Consider the following 15,909-nt stretch of genomic DNA (forward strand, 5'->3'; position numbering starts at 1 on the left):
TGGATTGGATCTCAGGGGATACTTCAATGCAAAGTGGTTTCTAGCGCTGGAATTGAAAATTTCATTGTTTTAAAGAAATGTCACTTAGCTTTTCCATCCCTTTGAATTTGAATTTTTCGAAAATTGTAATTTGATTTGCGATAATTAAATTGACAGTGCTCTCATTGTGTGATGCCAATTAGCAAAATTGAAAGAACTTTTTCACACAGGCGTTGATAACTGTCGCAGCGAGATGGATTGATACGCTAGAGGATGATTAGAAAATCGTATCATTCCACTAGGACCAAATTTGTATAAAGTATCGAACCTGATCCAGACAAGTCCCTAACCAACCGGGCAAGGGCTAACGAAAAAAATTAAGACCCCCTAGCGCTGCGGCTCTTAGTGTTCTTGGCGAAATTTATAGCCACATTGATTTGGGTGACATGACTCATGCCACCCATATAGGATTAATTTATCATTCCCTTGCTGGGAATGGAAGATTTGACAACGGTTTACCTCAAGATTTGCAACCCCTTGGGACAAGCATTACCAGCTAAAGTATCTACATTCTTGAGAATTATCAGCAACAACGGCGCACCAACCAACATTCCCTCTAGGCTTGCCTTTGTAAGGATCTCCAGATATTCCAGTTTTTTGCCAAGGTACATCAATTCGACATACTTAAAAGCTGTCTGATGACCTGGGCTACGTCATTGTTCCATTTCAGGCATAGATATTCCTTTGTAGGCTTCTCGGGCTGGATTACCCTCACCCATATGGATAAAGTGCACCATCGCAACCTATTAAGCTTGATTTTATCCCCATTCAAACGGTCGTGGTGTCGTTCATAAATTTCGTCGTTATGTAGGCTACGGAATCGTCCATCTTCCTGTAAGGGCCTAAAATTCTTCGGAGGATTCTTCTCTCGAACGCGGCCAATCGTTTACAATTTTTCTTGCTAAGAACCTCAAGAATACATGTGGGCTGACAAGATCACTCTCTTTGACGGTGGTATTTTGCTAAGAGTGAAGCCTCTTTTTTATAGATCGATGACGATCTGGGTGTATGGCACTATCCAGTCTAGCAAAATCGAGAGATTGTAGTCAGCAGTACGATACTGATTATTGAGAAGTTCATATGCCCATATGGTCAGAAATCAGATTCCTCAGATTCTTCATCCCGATAGGGCACCCCTTGAACTTCATTTTGCAGAATTTTTGGTAAAATTTTGGCCTCTGATGTGGTTGCTTCCCGTAGTTCTCGAATTCACAGATCTGTTGATTCTACTAGGATCCCTTTTCCTGTCTGTGGAGTCGTTTTTTCTGCTCGCCGGAGTCTGTGTTAAGATGTTTCGCGTACCCGAGTTCCTTGAGATTACTGCATTGCTCAGTATCCATCGTCGGCTTTTTTTACGGCTGGAATCAAATATGTGTATGGCTTTATGAAAGACAACTTCCTTCAAAGTTTTGGGAAAATTATTCCTCCATGCTTCTTCTCCAGAAATTCTGCTACCTGAGGTTATTGCAGCATCAATTTGCCCTTATAGGTTTTGGGAAGGTCTTTGTTACGAATGACTTCAACGTTTACTCTGTGTTGCTATTCAAGCCCGAAGCCGCATCCCAACGACATTGTGATCGGAGTCTACATCAGCTCGCTATAAGTTCTGATATTCATCAGGAAGGAAAAGTGACGGCTTTTTACTAGCCCGTGGTCAATTTGGTTGAAAGTGGTCCGTTTAGGCAGCTCCATGTTTGTTTGTGGAAATTTGTAGGCTAGCAACCTGCAAAATTTTGAACTTTATTGCTACCGAAACCTCAAAGATGCTTCGGAAAGGGCTGACTATAACCTTTGCCTACCGAAAACCGACTATGATTGATTTCTGGAATGTGCTCACGCTCTTTGATAATGGTAGCGAATGTCTTCAGAATGCCCGCTTCCACAAACTTAGCGGGAATTCCTGCGATATAAGCTGGACATTCTGGGCCAAGGCGAAGTAAGGTTGGACTCTTCAGGTTTCTCCTCTTCCTTTTGCGGCAATATACTTTTTTACTCAGGAAATCAAAGTGGTAGCAGGCGTGAATCCGGTTGTTTCTGACTGCTACCGCAAGGTGCCCTCTCTTGACCCGGAAGACAGTTTCTTACAGACTTCTTAATGAAGATTCCGATTCTCGTTAAGGAGCGTCACAATTGTACAGCGCTATGCACCAACGGAAATTTCCAATATAGTGAAGAAGGAGGAGCAATTAGACGCAGCTCAGAAGAGGCTTCCTAAAGATGACATTGTAATCATGATGAGTGGTGTGAATGCTAAGGTGGCTTTTGACAATACCTTGCTCATGTGATAGGAGTTTTGTGAATTTCTACAACTTCCACTGCCTGTTGGTGGCACATGGTTCGAGCGCAGAGTCTACCATAAGGTCAGTTGGGTTTCAACTGACTGACACCCTACGGCCGATCAAACTGACCACTTTGCATCAGCAGTAGATTTAGAAGTTATCTCCTGGGTGCTGACATCGTCCTCGAAAGGGATCACAATTTGATCGCCAACGTTCGCTCGCTTGTTGCATCCGCCCTTTCTCGCTGATCGGATGGCAGATACATTGAGTAACCCGCATTCGCAGGCGGGTTACTCAATTAGTGAGCTTTGGGTAGCCATCAAAAATGCTCTTTTCACGGGTGCTGCCCAGGTCGTAAGCATTCACAAGATGTAACTGACTGCGGAATCGTAGAAACGCATAGATTAACAAAAAGGATCGCGGCAGCGCGACGCGTTCGAACTCCGATAACGAGAAGTTAAGGGTAATGTGTGCCGTGGCAATAGGAAATTTGTTATTGCTCTGGTGAGGGAGGCGGACGATCCCGCAGAATGTAGAAGAAGGGTATATGGCATCACAAAAGAGCCTGCATGTGGTCGCAAATCATTCGATGATTCTGTGAAGGACCTTAACAGTCAACATCTTATCCACGATAATTAGCAGCTGAATATTTCAAAATAGTTCCCAACCGTATCATCCACTCATGGATGAAATGGCTAGTCATCGTAACATACGGTACTTCCGAGCAGAAGAGAAATCAATTCGACCATCAATGCACTTAAACGGAGTAAAGCCCGGAGGGTTATTTATCGCCGCACTTGCAGTTACTGCAGATCTGCTACTACCACTCGTACGGAAATATTGGGAATCCGAGACCTTTCCCAAAGAGTGCAAAAAGGAAATCATTGTTAAAATTCCAAACTAGATCACCCGTTTTAAGTGTGACAACTGGGGAGGTGTCTGCGTGTTTCGTTGTACAAATAATAGCTAAAATAATCCTACGCCGCGTCAAAGAACATCTTGAAAACTTGATCTGGTTGGTTTCCGCTTCCTATCCTCCTGAATTCACTACATTAACACCCTATATCCTCGTTTTACTTGCTTTTCATCGATTTAAAGAAGGCTTCTGATAGCATGAAGAAGGAGTGCTTTACGCAGGAATTGCATTCAGTTTCTCCGGAATAGCTATTATCAGAGCGATATATAACAGCGCAAAATGTAGCGTATTGCACTGAGGTAAAATCTCGGAGGATTTTCAGATCAAAAGTGGTGTTCGCCGGGGTTACATTGGTATCATTTTTTTCTTGTTATCGGTGGCATTCTCTATGCTGTCCTATCCGGAGGACGTGGAGGAGTTCAATAGACTATGACATCTTTCCTCAAATACCTTGATGACGCTGATGACATCTGTTTTCGAGGCTCCTCCTGTCTGGGTAAAATCGTAAACAATGGAACATAACATGCTCCGGGTCCCCAGGTGTGCACCTCATTCAGGACAAAACGGAGAACCATCCAACCTGAATTGGCGCAGATACTTCCCGTAACCACCATGCCCTGACAGTAAATACATCAGATGATACTTAATCTCGCCGTGTCGTCGTGATCGGGATCATTCCTGCAATAACACACGATGTCTCGCCTGATATTGTTCTGAAGAGGCTGCACATCCTTAGCGCCACTAAGCGGCAAGTCATACTTACTCTCCTCCGATTACTCTCACACGCTAGTGCTTCCTCCCAATCTGGTACCGCGTGTAATAGTGTGGATCCATCGGGCGGTATGATGATGGATGTCCTGATTGCTTATTCGGCTTCGGGAGGAAAAATAGTTTCTGCCTCTTCCACCGACCAGGAAAACTCCGTCTACCGCCCACGGTTCAAATACGCTGATAAACCAGAGGGGTGTGGTCTTAACAGCGAATTTAAGAGATCGGAAGCTTTATCACCTTATCACCGATTCCCCGTCAAATTTGCACAAGTTCCTCCTCAGTTACTGCAGGTATGGAGTAGACGTCCAATAATTTCTTATGTTTCTTGCGTTCCCCTTTATCCAAGAGCGCTATCACGATATCGAACAGAAGATGCGGGGAGGCCACTTGTGGTGTTCGCCTTCTCATCTTTTTCATAACCACGCTGCACGCTGTTCCACAGGGTCTGCCTCTACGCGCAAATTCCTTCAAGCATTCTCGCTTGCTAGTCCGTACCCTACCTCGATGGTTCATATATACTTATCGTTTTTGGTCAAAGTCTAGTTTTCCTCAAGATCGTTGGCAGAACCTTCTAGCTCGAAGACATGCAACCCAGGGCTTCGCGATCTTTTCATTCCACCTGTCTATCTGTCTGTCTGTCTTCCCATCTGACTGTGTGTCGGTCACACGCGATTTACTCGGAAACAGTTAAACCAATTGTCATGAAATTTGGTGAGAAGTTGAATCGATTTTCATATGAAAAGTGGCGCCATTATCCGTTGAGTTTAAGAGGGAGCTCTTCATACAAGCGAGAAGAGTGCGCAAATTTTTTTCACAGAATATGGTCGTTGAAAGTCGACTTGAAAGGGCTGTACTTTTTGAAACTGGTCTTGTTTCTGATATTGGGTGATACATAGGCGAGTAAGGATTCAAGATGTATCCTCCCAAAAGTGTAGCAGAAACTAATAATATAATACACAATTTTGGAAAGTTTGAAGGAAAACCAAGTATTATTAACAAAGTTATGGAATGTCAAAATTTTGTATTCCACTTGAATTTGTCGCAATCTATGATAATACGTGTATGACGTTATCACCATGTAAAGCATTTATATGAAAGGTAGAATTGAATATATCAAGGAATATTTTCAATTTTTAGCTATATACGAATGAAAAAAGGTGCATTAGAAATTTCTCACATAAGATGAATAAACAACCTTTATACTTGAAGCGTTAAGCTTCCGGTATTCCGACTTGCTCTTCCTCTTGCTTATTTAAAGACCTTATTGGCTTCCAATCCTGAACTGAGGAATGCTCTGTCTTTACCCTGTAGTGCTTCGCTGCAACTCGGCTCCTTTTTGAAACTGTATCGATACACTTAGCTTTTTATTAGGAGATAAAGAAGAGCGACCCGTTTGTATATTAAGAAAGCAATCTTCGACAAGTTTCAAGTCGAATTAATAGAATATATGTTATAGCATTGAAACTACATATGTCTCCTTAATTCGAAATTCATTCTATCTAGGAGATATGCCCGCAAGAATGACCATTGACATCTCCCTTGACAGCGCGCGTCAATTCCCAAACTCAAAAGTGATTAGACTGTTTATGTTGCACTGACAGACAAAATAGGCAAGGAGTTCAAGGATTATGCAATACCTCTAGATGCATATAGCAGTAGGATCAACCTCAAAATGGTACATATCATGCAACGAATTTTCACGGATTGTAAAGGAGGCCTACGAGGAATCAAAAAATCCAATCTAATGTTGATAACCATGTTAAAATCATACTGAAAGGGGGAGGTGGGCGATATTGCCCCTACTGTTTGAATGGCTAAGAATCATTCTAGCAGGAAAATTTGTTGCAGTTTGCCTATGCACTCTACTACCTGCACTCGCAGACATCACTTAATTTACTATCCATGTTTGGTGAAAGCCAGCAATTCCCAATTTCGAAATCTTCCTGGCACGGACACAAAATTCACATCGCCAATAGGAACAGATATTTTGGCTCTTACCTCCACACGGGAAACAGTGAATTAATGGTGCCCATCTACCCATGGATTTCAAGTTGCAACTGTTGATAAAGTAGATATTATTTTGGCAGGCAGAGCTATGTACAGAGACCATCACCCTTTAATGGAGCGGCGAAAAATCATTGAAGTGTAAAATGCATATTTCACTTTGCGCCTTTGATCCAAGGTGCATTAATGCAGTATGGATTGCTTCAATTTGGCTTTGAGCTCTTCATAAAGTGGGTGGTGGGTGAGGGTAATTCAAGTACCATAAACTGTTGTTACTAGTTGAATTCTGTTAGGGTAAATCATACGTGGCTGTATGTAAAATGGAATTGAGTGGCACTTTGTTATCACTTTTGCTCCCGATTAATTTTATCCCCTCTTCACATTTTCAAAACTATGAGTGCAGTTATGCACTTCAGTGAAGTAGCTGCATTTGAAGTGATCCATCAACTATAGATGAAGAAACTGCTTGAATTTTATGATTGGATTTGGACCCCTCTCACTTTTGACACCGTCAGTTGCGTTCTATGCAGTTGTATGTTATCCTACTGGGGAAAAAAACGTTTGTGTTGTGCCAACGCCTCCTTTCAATTATTTTGCACTGCCCTCTATTACAAACACTTATGGCTGACGGATGGACGCATATCGTCTTACAGCATTCCTATTCTGAAGGTATGTATACTCATGGTCAAAGGGTAGTATAGGTCCCAGGACGAAACGTGGATTGGAACCCACGATGGAGCATAAAACCTGGGAAATGCCTGCTGAACCAACACCAACAGCTCTACTACCAAACCCCATCTCCACCTCCACGTGGTGACTGCTGGCAGCTCTTTCTTAACGAAAAGCTGCAGACGGAGAAGGGTCAAGGCGAGTCTCCCGCGCCTAAAAACGGGACAAATTGTACCAAGTGGTCCTCCAGGTTCGAGGTTGGGTAGGGCTGACAACCCTACACGGAAAACAACTTGTTACGAAGCGACAACAGGAGCCTCGGACAGGATGGTTTTTAAAACGACGAACCCGGCAACGACAACGGATTAACGATTTGCGCATTTTCCCATGGAACGTGCGCTCCCTGTACAGAGATAAAGCGGAAGAACAGCTAGCCAATACCCTGTCCCAATATAGGGCTGATATAACAGCGTTACAAGAGATGCGATGGACAGGGTCCGGTTTCCTAGCGAAGAGCCGCTACACCATATATTATAGCGGTCGTCCAGTAAACCATGTGCTCGGAGTAGGTTTCTTAGTTAGCCAAAAAATGAAACCAGCTGTTATCGGCTTTGAAAACATAAGCAAACGGCTATGTACTCCGCGCTTCTGAGGCAAATTTAGAGATATAAACCCCATTAACGTTCACGCGTCTACCGCAAGGTGATGCGCTATCATGCGTCCTCTTTAACCTGGCCCTGGAGAAAGTGATCCGTGATGCTGAGGTAAATGCGAGGGGTACGATCCTCTTCAAGTCCACCCAACTACTGGCCTATGCTGACGATATCGACATTGTCGGAAGAACCACCCGAGACGTACAAACTGTTTTCATCCAGATCGAGCAGGCGGCTATCGGGACGAGATCTTGGGCAGCACATCAATGAAGGTAAGACAAAGTATATGGTGGCAACGTCAGAACCGAAAACCAACCAACCGACTACATCGAACCGCACTCGTCAAACGGGAAGAATAAGAATAGGAGACTATAACTTTGAGACCGTTGATAATTTCTCCTATCTAGGGTCGAAAATCACAACCGATAACAGCTACGATGATGAAATCCGCTCACGATTGTTATCAGCCAATAGAGCCTATTTCAGCTTACAAAAACTGTTCCGCTCAAAACGTCTCACCATAGGGTCAAAGCTCTTACTGTGCAAGACAACAATCTTGCCAGTCCTCATGTATTCCTCGGAAACTTGGGTTCTTAGCAAGAAAAATTGCGAACTCTTGGCCACGTTCGAGAGAAGAATCCTCCGAAGAATTTTTGGCCTCTTCATGAGAATGGACGATTCCGTAGCCTACACAATGACGAAATCTATGAGCGATACCATGACCGTCCGGTTGTGGATAAAATCCGTCCCAATAGGTTACGGTGGGCGGGTCACTTAATCCGTATGGATGAGGATGATCCCACCCGGAAAGTCTATAAGGGCAATATCTATGGTAGAAAAAGAAGACGGGGCAGACCCTGCCTAAGTTGAAGCGATTGGGTTAGATCAGGACGCCAGACAGCTTTTAGGGATATCGAATTGTTGGACTCGGCGCAAAACCGGGATATCTGGAATACCTGATTAAGGCAGGCCTAGACAAGATACCGGTTGTTGCGCTGTTGATGATGATGATGATGCTGGGGCTTAGAGAAAGGCGTTCTCTCCATAATTACTCTTAAGCGGATGTCGAGGACGCTCTCCAGGGTCTTCAGTACGAAAGAGATGAGGCTGACTGGTCAAAGTCCTTCGCGGACTCATGCCGCGCCTGCCCGTTTTCGGTATGAAAACCACTCGTGCACGTCTCCAGGACTGCGGTACGTATCCTAAAGAGGTACAGCTGCGATAAGTCTCGTCTATAGCATGGCTAGCATTATGCCATCTGGACCCGGAGATTTAAATGCGGAGAAACTGTTTGCAGCCCAGCCGGTGTTATCATCTGTAATTACCGATTTAATAGTCTCGCAAGAATGGAGTGGCCGTAAACCTTCCAACAACGCTCTGATTCAAAGTCCTCCTCGCTGGCGGGAAAGTGCGTCTGAACCAGCAGCTTCAAGGTTTCACCAGAAGATTTCGTCTAGGAGCATTGCGACTTTTTACGAAAGGATGGCCTCCTATGTTCATTGGACAGAATCTCTACTGAGTCTCGTGGATTTGCTGGTGCTTTATATGTTTCAACAATAGTCCAACCAAGTCCCCTCTTGGCGGTCTTGATGGCCGACTTGTACTTCTTCAGGCAATCCTTGTATGGCTGCCAATATTTATGCCTGTAGTAGATGTTGAAGATTTCCCTAGTCAGCTCCCTGAGGCTGTGAAGATCTTCATTCCACCACGGTGTCTATATCTTCTTGCTGTATTTAGCGGGGCACGAGACCTTAAGTCGGTATCGGATGTCTCTTCCAGAGCCCCGATCTTTGATTCCAGTTCGTCTGTCGTGCCAATCTTGCCGCTTTGGGCACCGGAGAGTTTGTTCTTAATTACTTGATCAAACTTTCTCCACTCGATCCTTCTGAGGTCCGTGAAGGGTTTAGAGACCTCTGCGACGAGATCTAGACTGAAAAGTGTCCAACTATGATCTGAGAAGGATCTCTGGTCAGGCAATCTCCAGTTCTCCACCCAGAGAATCCCATTGTCGGTTATTAGGGTGATATCAGGGACCTCCTCCCAATTATCACAGTTCCCCGTGTTAGTGAAATGGAAGTTTGGTGTACTGTCCCTGTTACACACCAACAGGTTTGTAGTAATAATAAAATCAAAGAGTAACTAACCTCGTTCGTTGATTTCCGAGCTGTCCCAAAGCGTATGGCATGCATTGACGTCGCAGCCTATCAACAAATTGGCCTTCCTTGTTCCTATATCGCTTGTCAAATATTGTATGTCTTCTGGGGGAGCTAAGCGAAGGAAATATACACCTTCTTTGCCCCTGCCTGCGCCAATTTGACCATGACAAGGTGGATGGAACTCGGGTCCGGACAAAGCTTGCAGACTTTTTTTTGCGAGGATACATACTATAGGTCTGTCTTGATCGTCGTCTCCTATGCTGTGAAATAAATTAAAACACTTGCTTTGGAGCCCTTTAATGGTTTGGTCGCTTCCGACCCAAGGCTCCTGTATTAGTACGATGTCGATGTGTTCCTCTAGAAGGAACACAAGCAGATTAGGCGAGGCGCATTTTGAGTGCTGCAGATTTATCTACATTACACTCTGCATGACCTGCTTGCGTAGAAGGTTCACCAGTCCCCGTCTAATCGCCGATCATCATCTCCTTCACCAGCTCGTTGGCGGCGTCTATTGGATCTAGGTCGTCGTCTGGCTTTGCAGAGCCGAACACTTTCACCTTTGCATTCCCTACTCCGAACCCTACTTTATAGTCGACCTTTTCCAGTGCCTCCAGGCACTCTCCATTTATACGGTTGACTGTTTGTCTTGAGTTCCTCCTCCTTGATAACGAACATAGGAGTACTATGTCTGGTACTCGCTAAACCTAGTTTGACGCCAATGGATTCCAGGCTGGAAACCACCAGTCCATTTGCCACCTCGCTCCAGGTGGTCCCTGCGGTTGGTTTCAGCACAACGGTGCTAAGGCTGGCACCTAGTGTGCTGCTCTCGAAGGCTACTGTCTCCTGGCTGCTTGCCAGCAGTTTGTCCTTTGATGATGCGCCTGGCATCAACACCTTTTTCTTCTATCGTGTTACTGTTCCACTTTCACTTGGGGTCCAATTAGTACCTTCTCCAGTACCGGGAGGAGGATGCCCAGGCTGTTATTTCGGCTCATCACCCTCTTCAGATCCACTTACCCCTAACACATGACCAGCAGACAAGCAAATCCTCCTCAGTTGGATGAGCATACTCCGAGCCTGGCCCTTGGTAATCCGAAGACGGTTTCCAGCGGCCACGGCAAGCAGGTCGTGTCAGAACTTGCCTTTAACCTGAAGCATAATCAGACCAGGCCGCCCTCAAATGAGAACTTTCCCCTGGTTTACACAGGCTGATCCGCATGGATTGCGTGTGAACATCATCTATTTTTGCCCGTATGGAATGGAAATGATAAAGTTGAAAGCATTGACATGCCGATGGCGATACCATGACCGTCCGGTTGTGGATAAAATCCGGCTCAATAGGTTACGGTTGGGCGGGTCACTTAAACCGTATGGATGAGGATGATCCAGCCCGGTAAGTCTATAAGGGCAATATCTATGGTAGGAAAAGAAAAAGAGACAAACCCTGCCTCAGATAGAGCGATGGCGTAGGTCAGGACGCCAGACAGCTTTTAGGGATATCGAATTGGTGGACCTCGGCGCAAAACCGGAATATTTGGAGTTCCTTATTAAGGCAGGCCTAGACCGGATACCGGATGAAAGGGATACCAGACCACATTTGCTAACTTTTCCTCCTTATAACATAATTTATATATTGAATGCGACATTATTTATGTCATAATTTTGACATTGTTTGAAAAATTTGAGATTTTTAGATTTATCCAACCTATGTTTTCATATTCCGGCCATGTAAAGGACCTTATTCTAACGAAATTATCTATATTCCTCCCATTACAGGCTCTACTGTTACGCCCAAAAGCACGTACGATCAATACGGGCGGTAACAAAAACCGGCGAAATTACCGAAAAACAACGCTACAAAAGCATACGTCGTCCTAAAAATCAGAAAAAATTCAAAGTGCGCCATTTGCATCATTCGTCCCCATATCATGTATCGGACCATAAAGCCGCCATCACGGTGGGCGTTATAATGGGTGTCTTCCTAATTTGTTGGGTGCCGTTCTTCTGTGTAAATATCGTTGCGGCATTTTGTAAAACTTGCATAGGCGGACAAACATTTAAAATTCTGTCATGGCTGGGTTACTCCAATTCAGCGTTCAATCCAATTATCTACTCGATATTCAATAAGGAGTTTCGGGATGCCTTCAAACGCATCCTGACCACAAGGAATACATGGTGCTGTTCGCAGGAACTTGGTAATATACATCCTAGGAATAGTGATCGGTATGTAACGGACTATGCTGCCAAGAATGTGGTCATGAATTCTGGCCGTTCGTCGGCCGACCTGGAGCAAGTATCTGCGATATGACCACATCGTTCCAGTAGCTGCTTATCCTTGACATGTGATGATAATTTTTAAGAAATAACAGGAAATGGATTTGATTTGCCACAAATGCGGTATGTAATAGACTAGACTAGCTGACATAGAACTATTGTAAAGTGATTGTTGTAAGATGTTTACCACTAAGGTTATGGATTTTATCAATTCCACCTATTTTACATGATGAGCTTTAGGGACGCCCGAGTCCTTTTTATGTTACCAGAGAAAAAGACGATTTTTATATCCCGTTTAGTTGAAAACAAATCATACTTCTAAGTATTAAACTCATATTATAGGAACTCCTATTGAATGTTTCTCAAGATGAAATTCTATGAAGACTGATTATAATTTTAATGTTAATTCTTAGACAAAAAAAGAAATAATGTAAATATCTAAAGGACATATAAAGAAGAATGAAATGTATGAAAAAGGCAGTGTTAAGATAATCCCTTTGTTACTGTAGGTTTTGTTAAATTCCCTGTGAATACACTTGCTTAAATGTTGCTCCACATTTTCCAGTAAGTATATACAAAGAATATCTTTACAGTATCTAATCTATCATCATTTGTAGGTTTATAAACTCCTCATAAATCTTCCCAAACGGTAATACCGGTTTGGAAATATCTTTTGTTTGCAAACTGGTCAAGCTTTAGCAATATGATCCTTTTCCTTTCTTAGGGTCTAACCAAGCCACTGCGCCTTCAAGTTAACTCGTCCGCAGATATATGCCTCACATCTTCACGTAGTTCTGCAGTTCAAATCAAGCAGGAGTATCCTAATTGGCATTGTCTGCTCTCTTATTGGTTCTACAAGATACCGGAGATGCATTTCCTTCAGTCCCTTTGCCTCCTGATAGTTTCCTTAAATGTTCGTCCGCCTATTTCATGTATTCTTCGGTGCTCAATCAGTTTTTTCCTACTCCGTCCAACGAATGTCCTTCGTCGGCGCTGATTCGTCCTAACTACTTATAACTAATATTAAAGACTCAAAATTTTCATTTTCATATTATTTGTAATAGCCGCGTTGGTGTTGGTTCTTAACTGCTTCTCCTCGAGCAGGTCTTGTGGACACAATTGAATTGTAGCATCCGCGGTTTCCTAACACACAAATTATCTCACTTCTTTATTGACTCAAGTCGAGCTGCGGGAGAAATTAATCTAGTTGCACGCATTGTTTTCCCTTTCTTCACTGTCCACACTATCAGTGCCATCGCCCCATTTCCAATTTTCTTCATCTCGTCGGAAACACACGTTAATAATATTTTCGATTGAATCATTTTCATTTTGTTTCAAAATTTCTGCCCAAAATCCATCAATTTTAAAACCTCTCGCAACCCTATTTCCAAATGGCGGTCTTAAAAAATTCATTGATAATTTTGTTACTGTAACGAGGATTGCTATGCCATTTACCTGCCCTTGCTAGCATACAATTACATGTATTATTCCTAAGCACTTCCTCTCCAACAGATATAGATAGATATATATATAGATATATTTATATGAAAAATTTTGTGAAATTGCGAATGCATATTGCGTTTGCGGTAAATAATCACCATCTATACTCTGCATATCAAATGAAATGGAGGGTCAACCGGCAATTCTGGAGGAGTACACCTGACTCGCCACATCAAGTCAAGTGACACTGGTAGGCTGATGATCGGGCATACAGGATTTGGTTAATGTGAAATAGTGCTTCAGATCTCGTAGAGAACGAATATGTTAAATTGAAAGTTAAGGCTCGTGCTGAATACTTCGAATTTTAAATTAGAAAAAAGAAAAGAGACCGGTCGTCAAGTAGCTTTTATTGAAAATAATTCGGAAAGGTATACGCGCAATGGTAATTAGGCAAATATTATCAATGGAAAAATTGGTTATTGTATTGTCAGGTATAATTTATTAGAAGCTCGTCAATTTGGAGTCACTTGTAAAGTTTGTTTAAGGTCACCGATTCGAAACCATTTCTCATCTGGTACTTTGAAGTTGATCTTATTTTCAATTATTTGATTTGAAAGAAATCGGGGTAGGCAAAAGAGGTTATAAGAGAGAACTCATTGAATATACAAGGAAGATATTCATGTAACAACAACGGCAACTTGGGTGAAAAGCTTTGTTTCTGGGGCCTTGGACAGTTTCTGATCTTTTCTTCCTTCCTGAGTTGTATGACATGCACAGTTCTGGATTCCAACTGTCACCGTTAGTTCTGCTTACCATTCTTTAAGCTCGATACAGTCCACCATAAAGAAATAAAAAAATCACCTAGTAATCCCCAATTTTTTGCTCTTGATCATGAAGAAAGGCAGAAAATGGTTTATGTGAGCGCCAAGGAGGAGAGTCGAACAGAATTCCGTTCTGCTGGAGCTGCTTACCCCTCCGTCACTTCACTTCTCGAAATTATTAATATTATTATTTAAGAAATACCAGTGGCAAGTGGCAGTGGGACTTGAGAGTGATAGCCACCGAAAATCGTGGTTAATTTCTTGACGCAGTCTAAAGAAAAAGAGTTCCTTCCATACCCTAATGCAGCGTTGAAAATATGTGACTTGCGCTGGTTCTGCTACCGAAAAATATATATACCTTTGCCTGTCTACACGGAAACAACGGCCGCCCTCGAGTCACTCGCTTATACTTTTCGTCGCCAACAGTCGTTCTTCTAAAGAGAATCACCAACGTCCTCACCAATAAGACCGCCAGTCTCAGCCATTCTGCCTTGGGCGTCGGCATCGTAGGGACCTGCCACAAAAAATGTAGGCTCTCTAGAATGTTCTAGTCTGGTGGCCAGATTATTCGTTGGTCCGAATACGATAAGCAGACATGCAATCAAATTGCTGCTGAAAAGGCATGAACTAATCAGTAGAGGGTTATAATCACCCGCTTTTATCTAGAGATTGAGGGAATCTTGAGACCATTTACTTGATGACAGACCCGAGTAATTTGGGAGAAATTATCTATCACTTTTATGGTCCAAGGGCCTCTCAGGTTTTTGCTAAAGGAGGAGAGACAACTCATCAGACATTGCCTCACCTCTGCTCTGATAGCATATTATCATCATCGTTTGAGAAATTTAATACGGCACTTACTTTTTCTTTTAAAGAAAAAATCGACGCCAAACCGGTAGTGCTGAATTTTAGAATTTTAGAAGAATTTTCATGAAACCAATGTCACTGATTGTTAAAATGAATGTACATCTGTTGGTATTTCCTAAAACTCATAGGATGAAATATTTCCTTATAGTGGTCCACTTTAAAACAGTTTAAACTCACTGTTTAATTTGAGGGTCATTTCCCCCCATGTCCAATCTTCCAGTAGAGCTCACTTTAGTGGGGTATTAGCAGTATCTTTTTAATTAAGATCGCTGGAAGATGCCGGGGAAGGAAGGAGACACCAAAGCCATGCCTCGCCAATATCAGATGTAGTAGGGACACCGGTTGCAGACCAGAGAGAAAAGACAGAATAGAACAGAATAGGTGTTAGTTAGCTTCTCAAAATCTCACCGACCAATGTTGTGCATTGAGTTTTTTTTAGTCCCGAGTTTAACCAATTAGTGACTGTCAAATTTTTTTTGAGTAGGCAACTTTCAAATTGTGATACGGATAGTGACTTTGAACTCTTCTTAAAAGTGGCACAACTTCCCACTGTAGTTAATTTCCCATATGCAATCATCGCTCATTGGGACGAAGTTTCTTCTAAGTGCTTGGCTTTCATTGACTTTGACTGTCATTGCGATAATACAAAATAAATGCTATATATACCGTTAGTTTTGTTTCTATAAACATACTTTTATTTGTTGATATTAACAGTATGAGAAATAGGGTTCTCTTTGGAGACATGATCCGACGTCTTACAGGTCATATTTGCAGTACCATCTTTACGGTTTCAATAATTTTTGGGTCCACTATGCCAGTCCTGCCAAAAAGTTCAGATATATCAGGAATAGTAGTAATAACTATGCCATAACAGACTAATTTTTCATGGGTACGCAGCTGGCATACCCAAAAAGCCGGACCACCCTACCCTGGAACATTAAGCCCAAAACCATTAACAGAAGTAATGGCAATCTCCCATAGAGTCTTCCTAACCTTCCTTTCCCGCAATTTCAACAGCCA

At 42.8% G+C, this 15,909-nt stretch overlaps 1 protein-coding gene across 1 annotated transcript in view; it reads left to right on the forward strand.

The window, feature by feature from the left end:
- The window catches only part of LOC119652260 (dopamine receptor 1), a 142,968-nt gene extending 131,082 nt beyond the window's left edge, over positions 1–11,886 (forward strand). Inside the window, exon 6 of the mRNA XM_038056241.1 lies at positions 11,264–11,886. Coding sequence (XP_037912169.1) covers positions 11,264–11,795 — 532 coding nt within the window. The 3' untranslated portion in view covers positions 11,796–11,886. The remainder of the gene's footprint in view (positions 1–11,263) is intronic.
- The last annotated feature ends 4,023 nt before the right edge of the window (positions 11,887–15,909 follow it).

Source organism: Hermetia illucens, chromosome 3 (assembly GCF_905115235.1).
Source record: "Hermetia illucens chromosome 3, iHerIll2.2.curated.20191125, whole genome shotgun sequence".
Lineage (NCBI taxonomy): Eukaryota > Metazoa > Arthropoda > Insecta > Diptera > Stratiomyidae > Hermetia > Hermetia illucens.